At 38.7% G+C, this 13,556-nt stretch overlaps 1 protein-coding gene across 1 annotated transcript; it reads left to right on the forward strand.

The window, feature by feature from the left end:
- The first annotated feature begins 1,457 nt into the window (after window positions 1-1,457).
- Window positions 1,458-12,702, forward strand: npepl1 (aminopeptidase like 1). The gene is made up of 12 exons (XM_088338570.1): window positions 1,458-1,669; window positions 4,554-4,739; window positions 5,240-5,404; window positions 7,924-8,013; window positions 8,086-8,167; window positions 9,243-9,385; window positions 9,466-9,543; window positions 9,637-9,737; window positions 9,824-9,947; window positions 10,850-11,026; window positions 12,201-12,311; window positions 12,395-12,702. Exons 1-12 carry the CDS (start codon window positions 1,499-1,501, stop codon window positions 12,551-12,553), a joined length of 1,587 nt encoding a protein of 528 aa, XP_088194696.1. The 5' UTR covers window positions 1,458-1,498; the 3' UTR covers window positions 12,554-12,702.
- The last annotated feature ends 854 nt before the right edge of the window (window positions 12,703-13,556 follow it).

Raw genomic sequence — 13,556 nt, forward strand, 5'->3', positions numbered from 1 at the left:
AAAGAAAAAACGAAAAAGTCAATCGTTAGCCGTTTTTAACTGTAAAAAAGCGTTTGTTTAATGTGTAAAAAGGTAGTGTTCGTGAATATGAAATAGATATGTGTTGAAACCATGCAATGTTGTCCAAATTTGGTCCTAATAAAGTCATTAAAAGACATATTTTCAACATCTTCGTTGGATATAATATTTCCTCAACCAATTTAAGACGTCTTTTGGGCTGTTTTTAGAACTTGTCAGAGGGATACTCAGCGGTTGCCCACAGGACCACATTGGTGACCGCTGGACTTATAGGATTTTTAGAATTTAACGGAGTTTGATTTCAGTAGGTTTGGTTAGATGTCATGAACAAATCTCCCCACATTTCAAAGTACCAAAGGTTATGTGTGAATAATAATTTAATTTATTTAGATCTGAATATAATTGCAGTTAATGTCAATTATCATCATACCTGTCAACCTGTAAGTTTTTGCCACACAAAGTACATTTATTTTGCAATTTAAGACATGTACGACGTACAAGAAAATCTGTATGGAAAAATGCAAATTTGTCAATTATGGGTACCATCCGGTATACACCGACTATCACGTAACGGCAAATCAATCAAGTCAAAGGAGTTCGCCGCGGAAGCCTCTATCTCTGTATCGTTTTTTTTTTTTTTTCGTTGCAAACGAAGTGAGCGGTTTGATTCCACTGTGTGCATGCGTCTGCCGCCTGGGGATTTCCCATCATGCATCATTCTGTGGTAGTTGTGTAGTGAAAGGAAATCTGTCCCTTTTTAGAGAACCGGCTTTTTCGGCTCAACTTATTAAAGAGAGCCGGCTCTCAAACGGCTCACTTGCTTTGATGCATTATATTACGAATTATTATGTTGTATAAAGAAGTAAAGAAAAAAAAAGTAAGTATAAAGGAGAAAATGAAAAAAGACAGGTTTTATGATTATCCCTTTAATCAGTATATTACCATCAATAGCCGAAAATGAATTAATAATTTGAATAAGAAAGGTCTCACAAACCCTAGTTATAGGGTCACTAAATGTGAGAGGATGTGGAAGAAAGTGGAGATCGGAAGGATGATGACTAAAAGGAATAAGAAAATTCTACTTAATTATATTTGCATGTATTTTTTCCTTCTACAGTGAACGTCCAAGCTACTTATTTTTTAAACTTTTTTTTAATAATAAACCTCATTCATGTCGAGCAACTCAGTATCTCACAACAAAATGTTAATTAACAATATATATGATATGACGAAACACATGTAGAATATAACATGTTAAACTACATAAATAGACACGTTTGAAAAATATATATGGTGCAAGATTATTTTTTATTTCGTAAGGGAAAATACGACAGATTGTAAGGGCATGGAGTCGTGGTACTTGACAGATATGTGTCATAGAAAATTGGTTCAGAACTACATTTTTTTTCGGGTCTTTGAGATTTTAGTCCCATTGCCCTTTCCGTTGTCAGCACCGCTTCCGGTATCAAATGCTAGCCGCATGTTAGCTAGTAGCCCAAAAATGGCAAACGTGGTGTTAGAGTTCAAGGCGTCTGCGGGGGACTCCGACCCGCAAACTCGCTCTATTCTTATTATCGGTCAGCACAGCAATCTTCAGCAAGTCGACTGGGGACGAATTAAAGGCAAACTCCAGCCTGTTGTCACCAAAGAGGTAACGCTTTCGTAGGGACAGCGACTACTTGCCGATGCTAATTATAAAGCTAAAACCGCAAATTAACTTTCCAGCTCATTAGCTATTTTGACACTATTCCTTTTATTTACTCTTTTTTTTTGTTAGAGAGTTCATATTAACAAGCGATTAACCGTTGAACGGTGAAGTAAATTGGAATATATATTTGACATGTTATCAGCGACTTGGCGTATCATAATGAACCTAAGATATCGATTAATTATCGAGACGTTAACGTCAATGCCCGACATTAATGTTTTTAATGATCTTCATATCTGCGCTTACTGAAATGAAAGAATATTGGAAATGCTTAATGCTGCTTGTGTAAAAAGGTACAATGAAATAGATTGGGATGAAGGATTCCTGGCAGTCATTACCTCATGTGGTTATCCTTTAAGTACAATACACTCCGAACTTCCTTAATTCATTACTTATTGTGGACTGCATAGTGTCAAAGGGCGAATATTATTGTTTTACGTGAAGTGAAAATGGGTATGGTTGTGATTTCTGACGCTTATAAGATAATAGATCTATTTTACCTGCTTAATCGATAGGTAAAGGTCCAAAAGTATTTTCAATTCAATGTTATATAGAGATGTTACCCTACTTCAATTGCCTCTTTATATTTTTGGGAGCAGTCCTTCATTTAAAATCTTTCTCATTATATACCAAAATGTTGATCATTTTGGCTATTTTTCCTATATTAATAATTTGCAGAATAGATATAATCAACTGCCTGACGCGTGGCAGAAATGTTGGTTGGAGCCCTTAATCACTAGAGCAGGGGTGGCGATCAAGTCCGACTCAAAGAGCCCAAATTTTTAACTGTGAGAGTCAAAAAGCCACACCACGCACTGACCTGCCATGACAGACAGAAACACACAAACACACAATTAAAAACATATTATTTCCCATAACACACTCCTCTCCTTACAATACAACAAGTATTGTTCTTGTGTTGATTTCAAGGAAAGCGTTCACGCTCAATACACACACAAAAATAATTAAACATGAAACAAGGCAAAGAGCCACAGTATATAGAAAATATGATGAGGCAAAGAGCCGCGTTCTTATTGGCCAAGAGCTGCAGGTGGCTCTAGAGCCACGTGTTCGCCACCAATGCACTACAGTGATAGAGGCACCTTTTCCTGTGGTGTGTCTTGGGCAAGTACGGCATGGTGGCGCCCATTTTCCAAGCCAACATGTTTCAACCTAGAATAGAATAGAATAGAATATACCTTTGTCATTGTTCTCCTCTGCACTATTGTACTCCAGTGTTATTGCTATTGTATAGTGACTTCTTTACCTGACTGCCCATTTTGCACATGTGGTTAGCTGCTCCTCTTGCACTCTTCGCACTACTGTATAATACTATACATAGCTATAATTATTTAGTATACTACTAGTACTTCAATACTCCAACTCAATACAACATTTTATTTATATCTGTACATTCAAGGAAACTGTGCGGGTCATATGTATCTACATTTAGTTCTGTATACACGTCTACAAGAATGACAATAAAGTATATCTGAAAAATGGGTTAACATATTGTTACAACGAAATTGGGCATGACACTCTAGTTTCACACATTCACAGTGAGGTAAAGAAACCAAGAAGATAAGGAACAGAGAAGATAAGGTTATAAAACAAGGAGGATAAGGTTGGTTATAATTCACAAAATATTTACACAAAGAAATGACGGCATGTAGGATGTTACATACATTTGGTATCGTAAGGGTTTGTGCAATATGCATTTGGTGCCAAAATAGTCAACATAGTGCAAAAAAATACCTGGTCCGGGGACCTTTCGCGTGTAGGCAAATGTGCAAACCACTGCACTAAAGAAACGTTACCCGATTCTTCAGTTGTATTTATATTAGTATATTTCCATTCCGGTGATTTTTGTATCACCGGAACATTTCACTATATTGGAATGGCAACTAATATGGCATCTGTCTGATTTTTCCTTTTTTTTAAAAAATATATTTTAATTTTATATATAGCTCAGTAGCCTAGATGGTAGTGTGCCCGCTTTGAGACTGGGAGGTCGCTGGTTCGCGCCTCGGCCGAGTCATACCTAATTGGTAAAATGGCGGCGCCCTCTGTTGGCTGCGGCTGCATCGGCTCGCTACAACGGGTCAGGTGTATCGACATTTCGTTCTGTGTACATTGTTACAAAGAATGACAATACAAAGGAAATTATTATTATTATTATTTAAGTATATTCTATTTATGTTTTTTTTACTTGATAATAATCAAGTGTCTGTCATAGCATTTGACAGGTTTCTGTCTATTTTATTTCTGTTACTAAATTTATAATTTTACATATGTTGATTTTTTTTCCCTCTATTTTGCTGTATTTCTGATTGGAAATTAATGAACTACTTTGTATGGCAGAATTTATTTTTTAATTTTTTTTTCTATTATATTATGTATATTTTTGTTTCGTAGTATTTTTTTTAACGTTAAATATTTTTCCTTTTTTACTATAGTTTTAACTTAAAAATGTGTAATTTATCTGGCAGTAATTTAAATTTCTCCGTTATATTATCTATGAGAATACTAAAAATGAGCTGTACAGCCACAGTTTTGTACTACATTTTTAACTTTTATAGTAAAATAAGAACAATAATACTTGGAACTAGCGATATTATCTGCCATAGTGTCTGGAAGGAAAGTAAGTTCTGTTTTTAATGTATTTAAAAAGCTCACATACCCTGTGGAGTACCATCACGTGAAGCCATTTGGGAACAACTGTGTTGCAGCATTTACAGCACCTAATTTTTAAATATATTTAGGGTTATTTTATAGTTATTATAAATTCCTTTCATCGATATGAAATTGTGATTTATTGTTGTTTCAGATTTGGCAGGCTGCCCTCAATTCTTTGAGCCCCAAGCCCACCGACAGCTGTCCTCTGTACCTTAACTATGCATCAGTTGCTGCCATTCCTTCACGGGTCAGCAGGCACAACAGCCCATCCTCTGCCCACTTTGTCTCGCGTCTGGTTCGCTCGTGTCTACCCGGAGGAAATAACCGCTGCATTGTGGTCAGTACCGACCCTGCATCCGCTTCGCAAACTCATTAACTCACTGTTTAAGGCTCCAATTTGTCCTAATAATTACTCAGAGAAACTCAAACTCTTTAATGATTTCTATTTTAACATTTCCTATCTTTATCTTTTTTTGGGTTTCCCAAATACCATAACTTTTGTTGTTATCAAAGCATTCCTTCACTTGATTAGGTTTTACAATCATTTTTGCCTGCACCTGTAAATTTGTACTCAAGCCTAATAGTGTGGTGCCATCAGCAAATAGAATGTATTTTAACTTAGATTATACATTACACAAATCATTTATATGCAATACAACATTAAGGTCCTATCACAGATCCTTGGGGAACTCCACACTTAATGCTCATAAAACCTAAATTGGTGTCACCAGTCTGTATCTATTGAGATTTGTGACATAATTAAACTCTGTGACGGGGAATTAATTTACTTCCATATTGCTCTAACTTTTAAAGTTGTATATTGTGTCTTCTGTGTAGATGGTGTGCGAGCGCTCTGAGGTGTTTGCATCGTCCTGTGCCATTTCCAGAGCGTTCCCCATTTTCTCTCGCCGTTCATCCCGAAGGGCCGAGAAGAAGCATGTTGTCGTGGAATTTCTGATTGTCGGCCAAGAAAGCAACCAGATGGATGCAGATGAGCTTCAGGTACAGCGTGCTTACTTTCCTATTCAATTTCTTTGAACTTCAAATCTCAAAATGAAGTACCCTATTTTCTGCAGTATAAGTCACATTTTTTTCCCCATAATTTGGCCAGAGGTGATAGATATCCTTCGGTAAGACTTATATGTGAAAATATTAACACATTATTATATAATTGAGTTTTTAAATATTTATTACCGGCATATTACAAAGAATGACAATAAAAGGAAATTCTTCTTCTTCTTCTTCTATATATCATTTTACATGTTATTTTCACACTAAACCGCAAGAGGGTGCTGTAGGCCTGTGTTGATAGTTTCAACCTTGCCTTGTTGTGGGTGTACATTTTTCAAAACGGAAAGAGGAAGCGGCTTATCGTCCTTAGTTGGAGTTGTTCACCGGTGAAAGTGACACCGAGGACAAATATTTCGTTGTATGTAGTAATTTGGAGTTAATTTTAGTAAGCAAGTCCAGTTATGTTTATTTGTATAGCCCCTAATCGCAAGGAGTCTCAAAGGGCTGCACAGACCTCAGATTATTGCAAACTACAGACTATTATTACACCACCCCCTGATCTAAAACCTACACAAGGGCAAGGAAAAACTCAAAAACCTCCACATGAGGTAAATGAAGAAACCTTGAGAAGGGACCGCACATGAGAAAATCCCCCTTCCAGGATGACCAGGCACGTTTTTTATGCTTGAGTTATCTGAATAACTTGATATATCCACATAGGTGTAATGTTAGTTTACCATGTTCTCTTTTATTTTATTTTCAAATAGCCTTTCAAGAGGACATGTATGTTTTTGGTGTTGGTTTTTATCTAAAAAATTCCCCCCATAATATGACTTAGACTCCAGGTGCGACTCGCATGTTTTTCCTTTGTAATTATGCATTTTTTGGCTGGTGCAAATTATACTTCTGAGAGACTTATAGTCCGGAAAATACATTAGATATATTTTATTGTATTGAAATTAATGTATTTTCAAATAGTCAAATAGTCAGAGACTATAGTAACGATATGTACAATAATCAAATATTTATTATTTATTCTTAAATTTAACATGGAATGGATTTAATCGTGTGGCAAGAGAAAATACACACACAAAAAAGGGGTACAACAATAATTACAGCTTTTATTAAACATACTGCCGCAGATTCATCTAAATTTGAATGAAAACGCCCTATCCACAACCAATTAGGCACAGTGCTTGTTCAGTAGAGTCACAAATTCAAAAATAAACCTTTGTCAAATATTTTTAGGGACAGGCTAATGATGAATTTAAAAAGAGTAAACATTTATCCCTGTAAACCAAAAACCCTTTAGCAGTGGTAATTAAAACATGCATTTGGTGAAGTACATTCAGCAATCAGTTGCAAAGTATGTAGCAAAAGAAATTAACAATTATCCACAGTTTGAAATCAAATGGACTTCAGACTGCATGCATTTCATTTCAAATACATTTGTCAGGCACAGTCTGGCATAACGCTCAAGCTCTTTTGTAGCAACATATACACGTAAAAAATGTACAATGTCAAGTCATCAAAACTGTTTCGGCTTCATTGTTAAGCTTTAGTTTGAAAATAACATGTGAAATGATATAATAATGTGTTAATAATTTCACGAATAATTCGCGGCAGAGTTTAAGTCACACCGCCAGCCAAACAATGAAAAAAAAACTGCCTTTATAGTCCGGAAAATATGGTATATTACGTGGAAGGTAAATGCGTCTAGCCACAATAGTCGGCCACGGAATTCATTGTTGACTATTTCCATTATCGATTTTATGCCAACAATGTCCTCTCGTTGTTGCATCTCAACTTATTATCACAGGAAACTCAATTTTAACAGTATAGAGAAGAACTAGACATTCTATAGAACAAGGGTGTAAACTCGTTTTAGCTGGGGACCACGTGCTAGGAAAAAAATCTCACGGGGGTTGGACTAGTAGGTTTGAGAAAGAGATAGAGAACAAAGGAGACAGAAGAAGAGGGAGAGAGACGGTAAGAAAGGTAGAAAAAATTAGAACGCACGAGAGAAATAGAGCACAATGGAGCGATGGAGACAGAGGGGGGATAGAGAGAGCGTGCACGATAGAAAGGGAGGAAAAAAAGGCTAGGTCAAAAGAATTAAAGATGAGAAAAAGGAGTGAGCATTAGAAAAAGAGAGAGATTGAGAAAAATAAGGAAAAAACAAAAGAGTGAAGGAAAGAGAAATCGAAATGGAAGGGAAAGAAAAAGGGAGATGAATATGAAAAAGATATACAGTGGGTGAGAAAGCGAGAGTGAGGAGAAAGAGAGCAAGAAAGAACAAAAAGGGAAAAAGAGAAATGAGAAACTTACAGTGTAGAGTAACTATTACAGTGGCTTTGAGTGGGGCCTCTCTTGCGCTTCTTAGTGTTGTCTTGCGGGCCGGAATAAGACCCTTGGCGGGCCTAATTCGGCCCGTGGGCCGCCTGTTTGACGCCTGTACTATAGAACATCATTTGTTTCGCATTTAACATGGTTGCTTTTTTTCCCCACAGTGTCTCTCTAACGCAGCCGACGGAGTGCGACTAGCCGCTCGCATCGTGGACACACCGTGTAACGAAATGAACACTGACCACTTCTTGAATGTAAGGGAAAATGACAAATGTCCTGTGTGTCGATCTGTCAAGGGCTGAATGAGGCTCCCGTGTGCATTTCAGGAAATCAAAGCTGTAGGGAAAGAGCTAGGAATAACTCCTGTGATTATCCGTGGAGAGGAGCTGAGAGAAAAGGGATTTGGAGGTAATGGTTGTGCACGTGGAATCTTTATTTCATTGGTGTATTGGGAAAAAAAACAAAATTTGTCTTTGAAAATGTTTGATACATTGATATTTTACTTTTGCAAATCATAGAAGAATGTTTAAGCCTACATTGGAACATACCCCTGTATAAAGTAATCAAATATGATATGTATATACATGTTTATTATACTCATATATATTATATATAGAGAGAGAGCTTATATTTTGCATTGTTCGTATAATGCAAGTCAAGGAGCTGTGCAAAAATAACTGGTCATAGGTACAATCTAACTAACATAATATCACATTTTTCTTTTCATTTGATATATAAATAAATATTTGTATTATATGTACCATATTTTCTGCACTATAAGGGGCACCCCCCAGAAATAGTCTTATCTCGTTAGCTGCACCGCTTATCCTCAGTAGGGTCGCAAGGGTGCTGGAGCCCATCCCAGCAATCATTGGGCAGTGGGCAGGGGACACCCTGAACTGGTTGCCAGCCAATCGCAGGGCACACGGGGACAGACAACTCGCTCATTCACACCTAGGGACAATTTGGACCGGCCAATCCACTTGAAATGCATGTCTTTGGAATGTGGGAGGAAACCGGAGTACCCGGAGAAAACCCACGCAAGCACGGGGAGAACATACAAACTCCACACACGAAGTCCGGTAGCTGGATTTGAACCCACACAGGAGGTTCCCGAGACCTTAGAACTGTGCCGCACACGCGCTAACCACTGTGCCGCCGTGCTGCCCTCTCAGAAATAGTATTTTATCATATATTTTCTATACATAAGGCACACCAGACTATAGGACGCAACGGTAGGAACGTCCACAAAACTGTCAGATAGGTCAGCCAAACTTTATTAACCCACTGTGGTTCCAACGGCCCTCCGGCGGGCTGGTGGCCTGTTGAGAAGCAAATACGTGTCTCAGACAAGTACAGACACGGTGGCTGTACGAGGTCACCAGTCACTCAAATACGTCATGCCACATATTATTAGAAAGCTTAAACCCTTTTAAGATATGTAGACCATATGAAAATATGATGCAGATTGTTTTCTTTTTAGGTATTTATGGTGTTGGTAAGGCCGCTGAAAATCCTCCTGCATTAGCGGTCTTGAGCCACACCCCACAGGGCGCCACTCAGACAATCGCATGGGTGGGCAAGGGCATCGTGTATGATACTGGAGGACTCAGCATCAAGGGGAAGGTAAGATGTTGTTAAATTTCTCTTTTATGTGTACACCTATTTACGAAAGCAAATCTGTAAACGCGATCATTCTGGACTAGACCACCATGCCAGGCATGAAGAGAGACTGTGGTGGAGCTGCAGCAATCTTGGGAGCTTTTCAAGCAACCATCAAACAGGTGAGTGGTGTCAGTTCCCTGCTGTCTCGCTCTTTTTTTGGGGGGGGGGGCTCGCAGTGGTTTTAGGACCAACCCCGCCCTCTTGTGTCCCAGGGCTTCAAGGACAACCTCCATGCCGTGTTCTGCCTGGCGGAGAATTCGGTCGGACCCACGGCCACACGACCTGATGATATCCACACGCTATACTCTGGGAAGTGAGTCTTTTAATTGCCTTTTCCAAAACTAAAGCCAATTTCAAAGTCAATGCAGTTTGCTCAAAATGACAAACTATGAATTCAAGGACTGTGGAGATCAACAACACAGATGCGGAGGGACGGTTGGTGCTAGCTGATGGAGTAGTGTACGCCAGCAAAGATCTATCTGCAGATATTATTCTGGATATGGCCACCCTCACGGGTGCACAGGTAACAGTGAATGTTCTTTTACAGTTTCAGTCTATTGGAGCTTTGACGTTGAAAATTGAAGGTCTTTTTTTTTTTCCTTGGTGTATTTGTTTAACATTAAATAAATGCGGGAATGGAGCATTTCTGTTGAGGCAGAATTTTTATCATGTAATTAAACTGAATATTCCGGGCATGGCTGTAATTGTATGGTTTCACAAATGCTCCATAGAATGGCTAACCATCAGTTTTGTACTAGACAAAAACAAGATTTCATACCCCAGACTGGGTCTTGCAAGTACTGATAAACCTCAAAGTAGACTGCATAACAACTAAATGAATGGATATATATTGACGAGTCGAATAATTACATCGAGAAGTAAATTAAACACATGAATAATAATGAAGTGCATTCATTATGACTAAATATGCAAAGGAGTTATAAATGACAAATAATAAAAAGGCTATAAGCCAAATTCAGTAATCCCTCGCAGTTTACTTTTCACGATTTCATTAATTCATGGATTTGCATCGTTCATTGTTTCCTGTATTCTGATTGGCTAAAGAGTCTCTGCTTTTTGTTTTTTGACAGTACAGTAGTTATTTGTAATGGAGAAAAAAACAACGCTTATACAGTACTTTCATTTTTTAAACAAATGCTTAAACCTGTAAAAAGGGCTTGTTCTTTGGGTTCAGTGTGTAATAGAATACAGTATATTCAAATAATTAGAAATACTTCACAGATTTTGCCTGACGATGGTTCTTTTTGGAGCGTAACCGCCGCCGCCATAAGCTAAAGATTACCTTATTCATACAATCATGACTATATATGAAGTGACACACATCTCAATATCCACAAAAAAAGCTAAATGTGGGAGACCTTAAGCCAAGAAAATGGACAAACTTGTGTTTTCGGGGTTTTCCAGGGGATTTCCACAGGGAAGCACCATGCGGCCGTGATGACCAACAGCGAGCAGTGGGAAACGGCGTGCGTGCGTGCCGGGCGCACTAGCGGCGACCTGGCCCACCCCCTGGTTTACTGCCCCGAGCTACACTTCACCGAATTTGCGTCTGCACTTGCCGACATGAAGAATTCTGTGGCTGTGAGTAATGTTTGGCCTGCAAGAAAAAAAAAAAAAAGAAAAAGGATTTTTGTATATTATATGTTGAGTAACTGTTTCAGTGATGTGTTCTAAGGGTGGATTTATTTGTTGCTATATATTTTTTTCTCTATATTTTTATTTCTACCACGCTGTTTGAGAAAGACTTATTAATCTATATTGTTTTAAATTCTTATTAAAATTCCATTTGTGGAATTCGGTTAATTGGCAGCAACCACAGTAGACCCTCTGGATATGTTAATCCGTACTAAGCTGGGGCTTGCATAGAAATATTGTTGCATGGCGGGAGATAAAAACATGGTCATTAGCTCTGAAGCCCTGGTACCCTGGATCAAAATAACAAAACTGTGTATATTAAGTACAACTAATGGTTGCCTTAACCACTAGGGTTTTGTGGTGTGTCCCTCTCCAGATCAACTAATGTTTCCACCCGGTCTCGAAGCAGGGACTTTTCGCTTGTTAGGCGAATGTGCTAACCTCTTCACTATGGATACAAATGTAAAGGAGAAATTAATTTTTTTCACCTTTGATGTAATGTGACTTGAGCTGGTTCAGAGAAGTTGCTGGTGGATGCAAAGGAGGAAGGGGGGATTACATGGCAAAGGCTGATTATAAACCTATTTTAAATTTCCACTTGCGCGGATGCTCATTTCCTTTGAGATTTATTGGTTCTAATCGCCTCATTTTTTTTAATAGTCCTGATCATTGAACGCTATGGTCATGAAATTTAGCAGGGGTAGCCATCCATGTGCCTTTTTCATATTTCTTGTAAATCGCAAGCTTTGTTTCCATGTTAATCGTGTTTTTTCTTTTTCTTTAGCATCACAGCAAACTTTGGACTGGTCAAATAATTAAAAATATAATATACCGTATTTTTTTGCCGACGTGTAAAGTTTTTGTAAAACAAACGAGATACTGAAATGAATAAAAAGAAAATCATTGTAGGAGGTAGTTCAAACCGATGGCATATCAGCATTTTTATGACAGCGTGCCGCGAACATAGCAGACCGGCATTTTGTGATGTTGACTACGTAAGTACATCTAATATGATGTTTGATTGAATATTTGAATTGAAAAAGCTTATTTTCCTCTAAGATAATATTGAGAATTTCTGGATTCAACTCCCAAAACTCCCTTTGATGTTGTATTTGGTCAGGACCGCGAGAACGCTCAGAGCTCCTGCGCCGGCCTCTTCATCGTGTCTCACCTGGGCTTCGATTGGCCCGGCGTTTGGGTCCACGTGGATATCGCCTCTCCCGTTCACGCCGTGAGTGCCGACCGTGTTCGGAGCGCTCCGACCGGAGCTCCACGAACGAACGCGTGCAGATTGGTAACGGCGCTTCTTGGCAGGGAGAGCGAGCCACGGGATTCGGCGTGGCTCTACTGATGGCGCTGTTCGGTCAGGCTTCCGACGACTCCATGCTGAACCGGGTGTCTCCTTTGGGTGCCGCCTTCACTGTGACGGACGATCAGATGGAGCAGGACTGCAAAAGGAGAAGATTGGTCTAGAAGAAAGCTCTTTATCACCGCCACCAACAACGCACCCAAAAGCATTGAAGCGGGGTCAATTTCACTTGGGGTTCATGTCCTTGAAATTGTTGGTCCGCCCTTTTTTTTGATGACTTTTGACTTCACTTAATAAAATGAATAAAGTTCAACTGGCTCAGCCCTTTTCACTTTTCTGTTATCACGGGTCCCACAGATCAGACAAGGCCCGAACGAAGCTATCAAGGCAATAAATGGCAGTCGTGAAACGGTTTGAAAATTCAATGTCCTGCTTCAAAGTGCAATACCCTGGTTAAAGTAGTTGTTGCAGAGGAATTTTATTATTGTTTACTTTGTTTCCACTTTGACTTCAATTCCAAAATATTGAGCAAGTGGGAGATATTTTAGCTATCATGTTCACTTTGTTACAACTTTAAGTGCAATATTCATTTGTTTCCGCTCCTAAGGCAATATCTCGGTTGTGTGTAGTTTTTAGATGTGAATACAGTATATTAGAGGTGAATGCTTTCCTATACATTAGTCTTTATTGTATATTTTTCCAACTAGAGTACAACTGTAATTTCGTAGCAATACATTGATAATAAAAGGTGAATCTGATTCTATTAGAAAATTGTGACAGCTTTGAAAGGGAATAATACTGTGAAAAAATTGATACGTTCTCATTTTCATCAGCCTCTCTTACTCTCCATCTCTCTTGCTGGCTCTCATTCTGTCACGATGTTTCGCTTCGTGTTTTTTCTCAAAGTATTTTGCTTCTTTGTGATTTGGCTCAGATTTTTGAGGCATGGACGTATGCTTTCGCAACTGCGCTATCAACGTGGCTGACTATCACTTATACTAGGAGGCCGGGCCATCACAAAAACAAAACTTTCTACTTCATGCACTTCACTCTAGAAAGTTAGTTGGTTCATGTCGCGATCTCGTGCTGTTTCTCGCTCTCTTGACTTGTCTTACTCTGTCTCGACTTCTTGCGCTCTCTTGCTGTCTCTCGCTCTCACTGTATCTA

The sequence above is a fragment of the Urocampus carinirostris genome, chromosome 6 (genome assembly GCF_059441175.1).
Source record: "Urocampus carinirostris isolate Australia breed hairy pipefish chromosome 6, RoL_Ucar_1.0, whole genome shotgun sequence".
In the NCBI taxonomy this organism is placed as follows: Eukaryota; Metazoa; Chordata; class Actinopteri; order Syngnathiformes; family Syngnathidae; genus Urocampus; species Urocampus carinirostris.

Excerpts from the sequence above, each read along its gene's own strand:
- npepl1 (XM_088338570.1), top strand. The coding sequence starts at position 1,499 with ATGTTAGCTAGTAGCCCAAAAATGGCAAACGTGGTGTTAGAGTTCAAG. Across the intron at positions 8,168-9,242 it reads GAGAGAAAAGGGATTTGGAG|GTATTTATGGTGTTGGTAAG; the intron begins GTAATGGTTGTG and ends TTTTCTTTTTAG. Across the intron at positions 9,544-9,636 it reads TTCAAGCAACCATCAAACAG|GGCTTCAAGGACAACCTCCA; the intron begins GTGAGTGGTGTC and ends CTTGTGTCCCAG.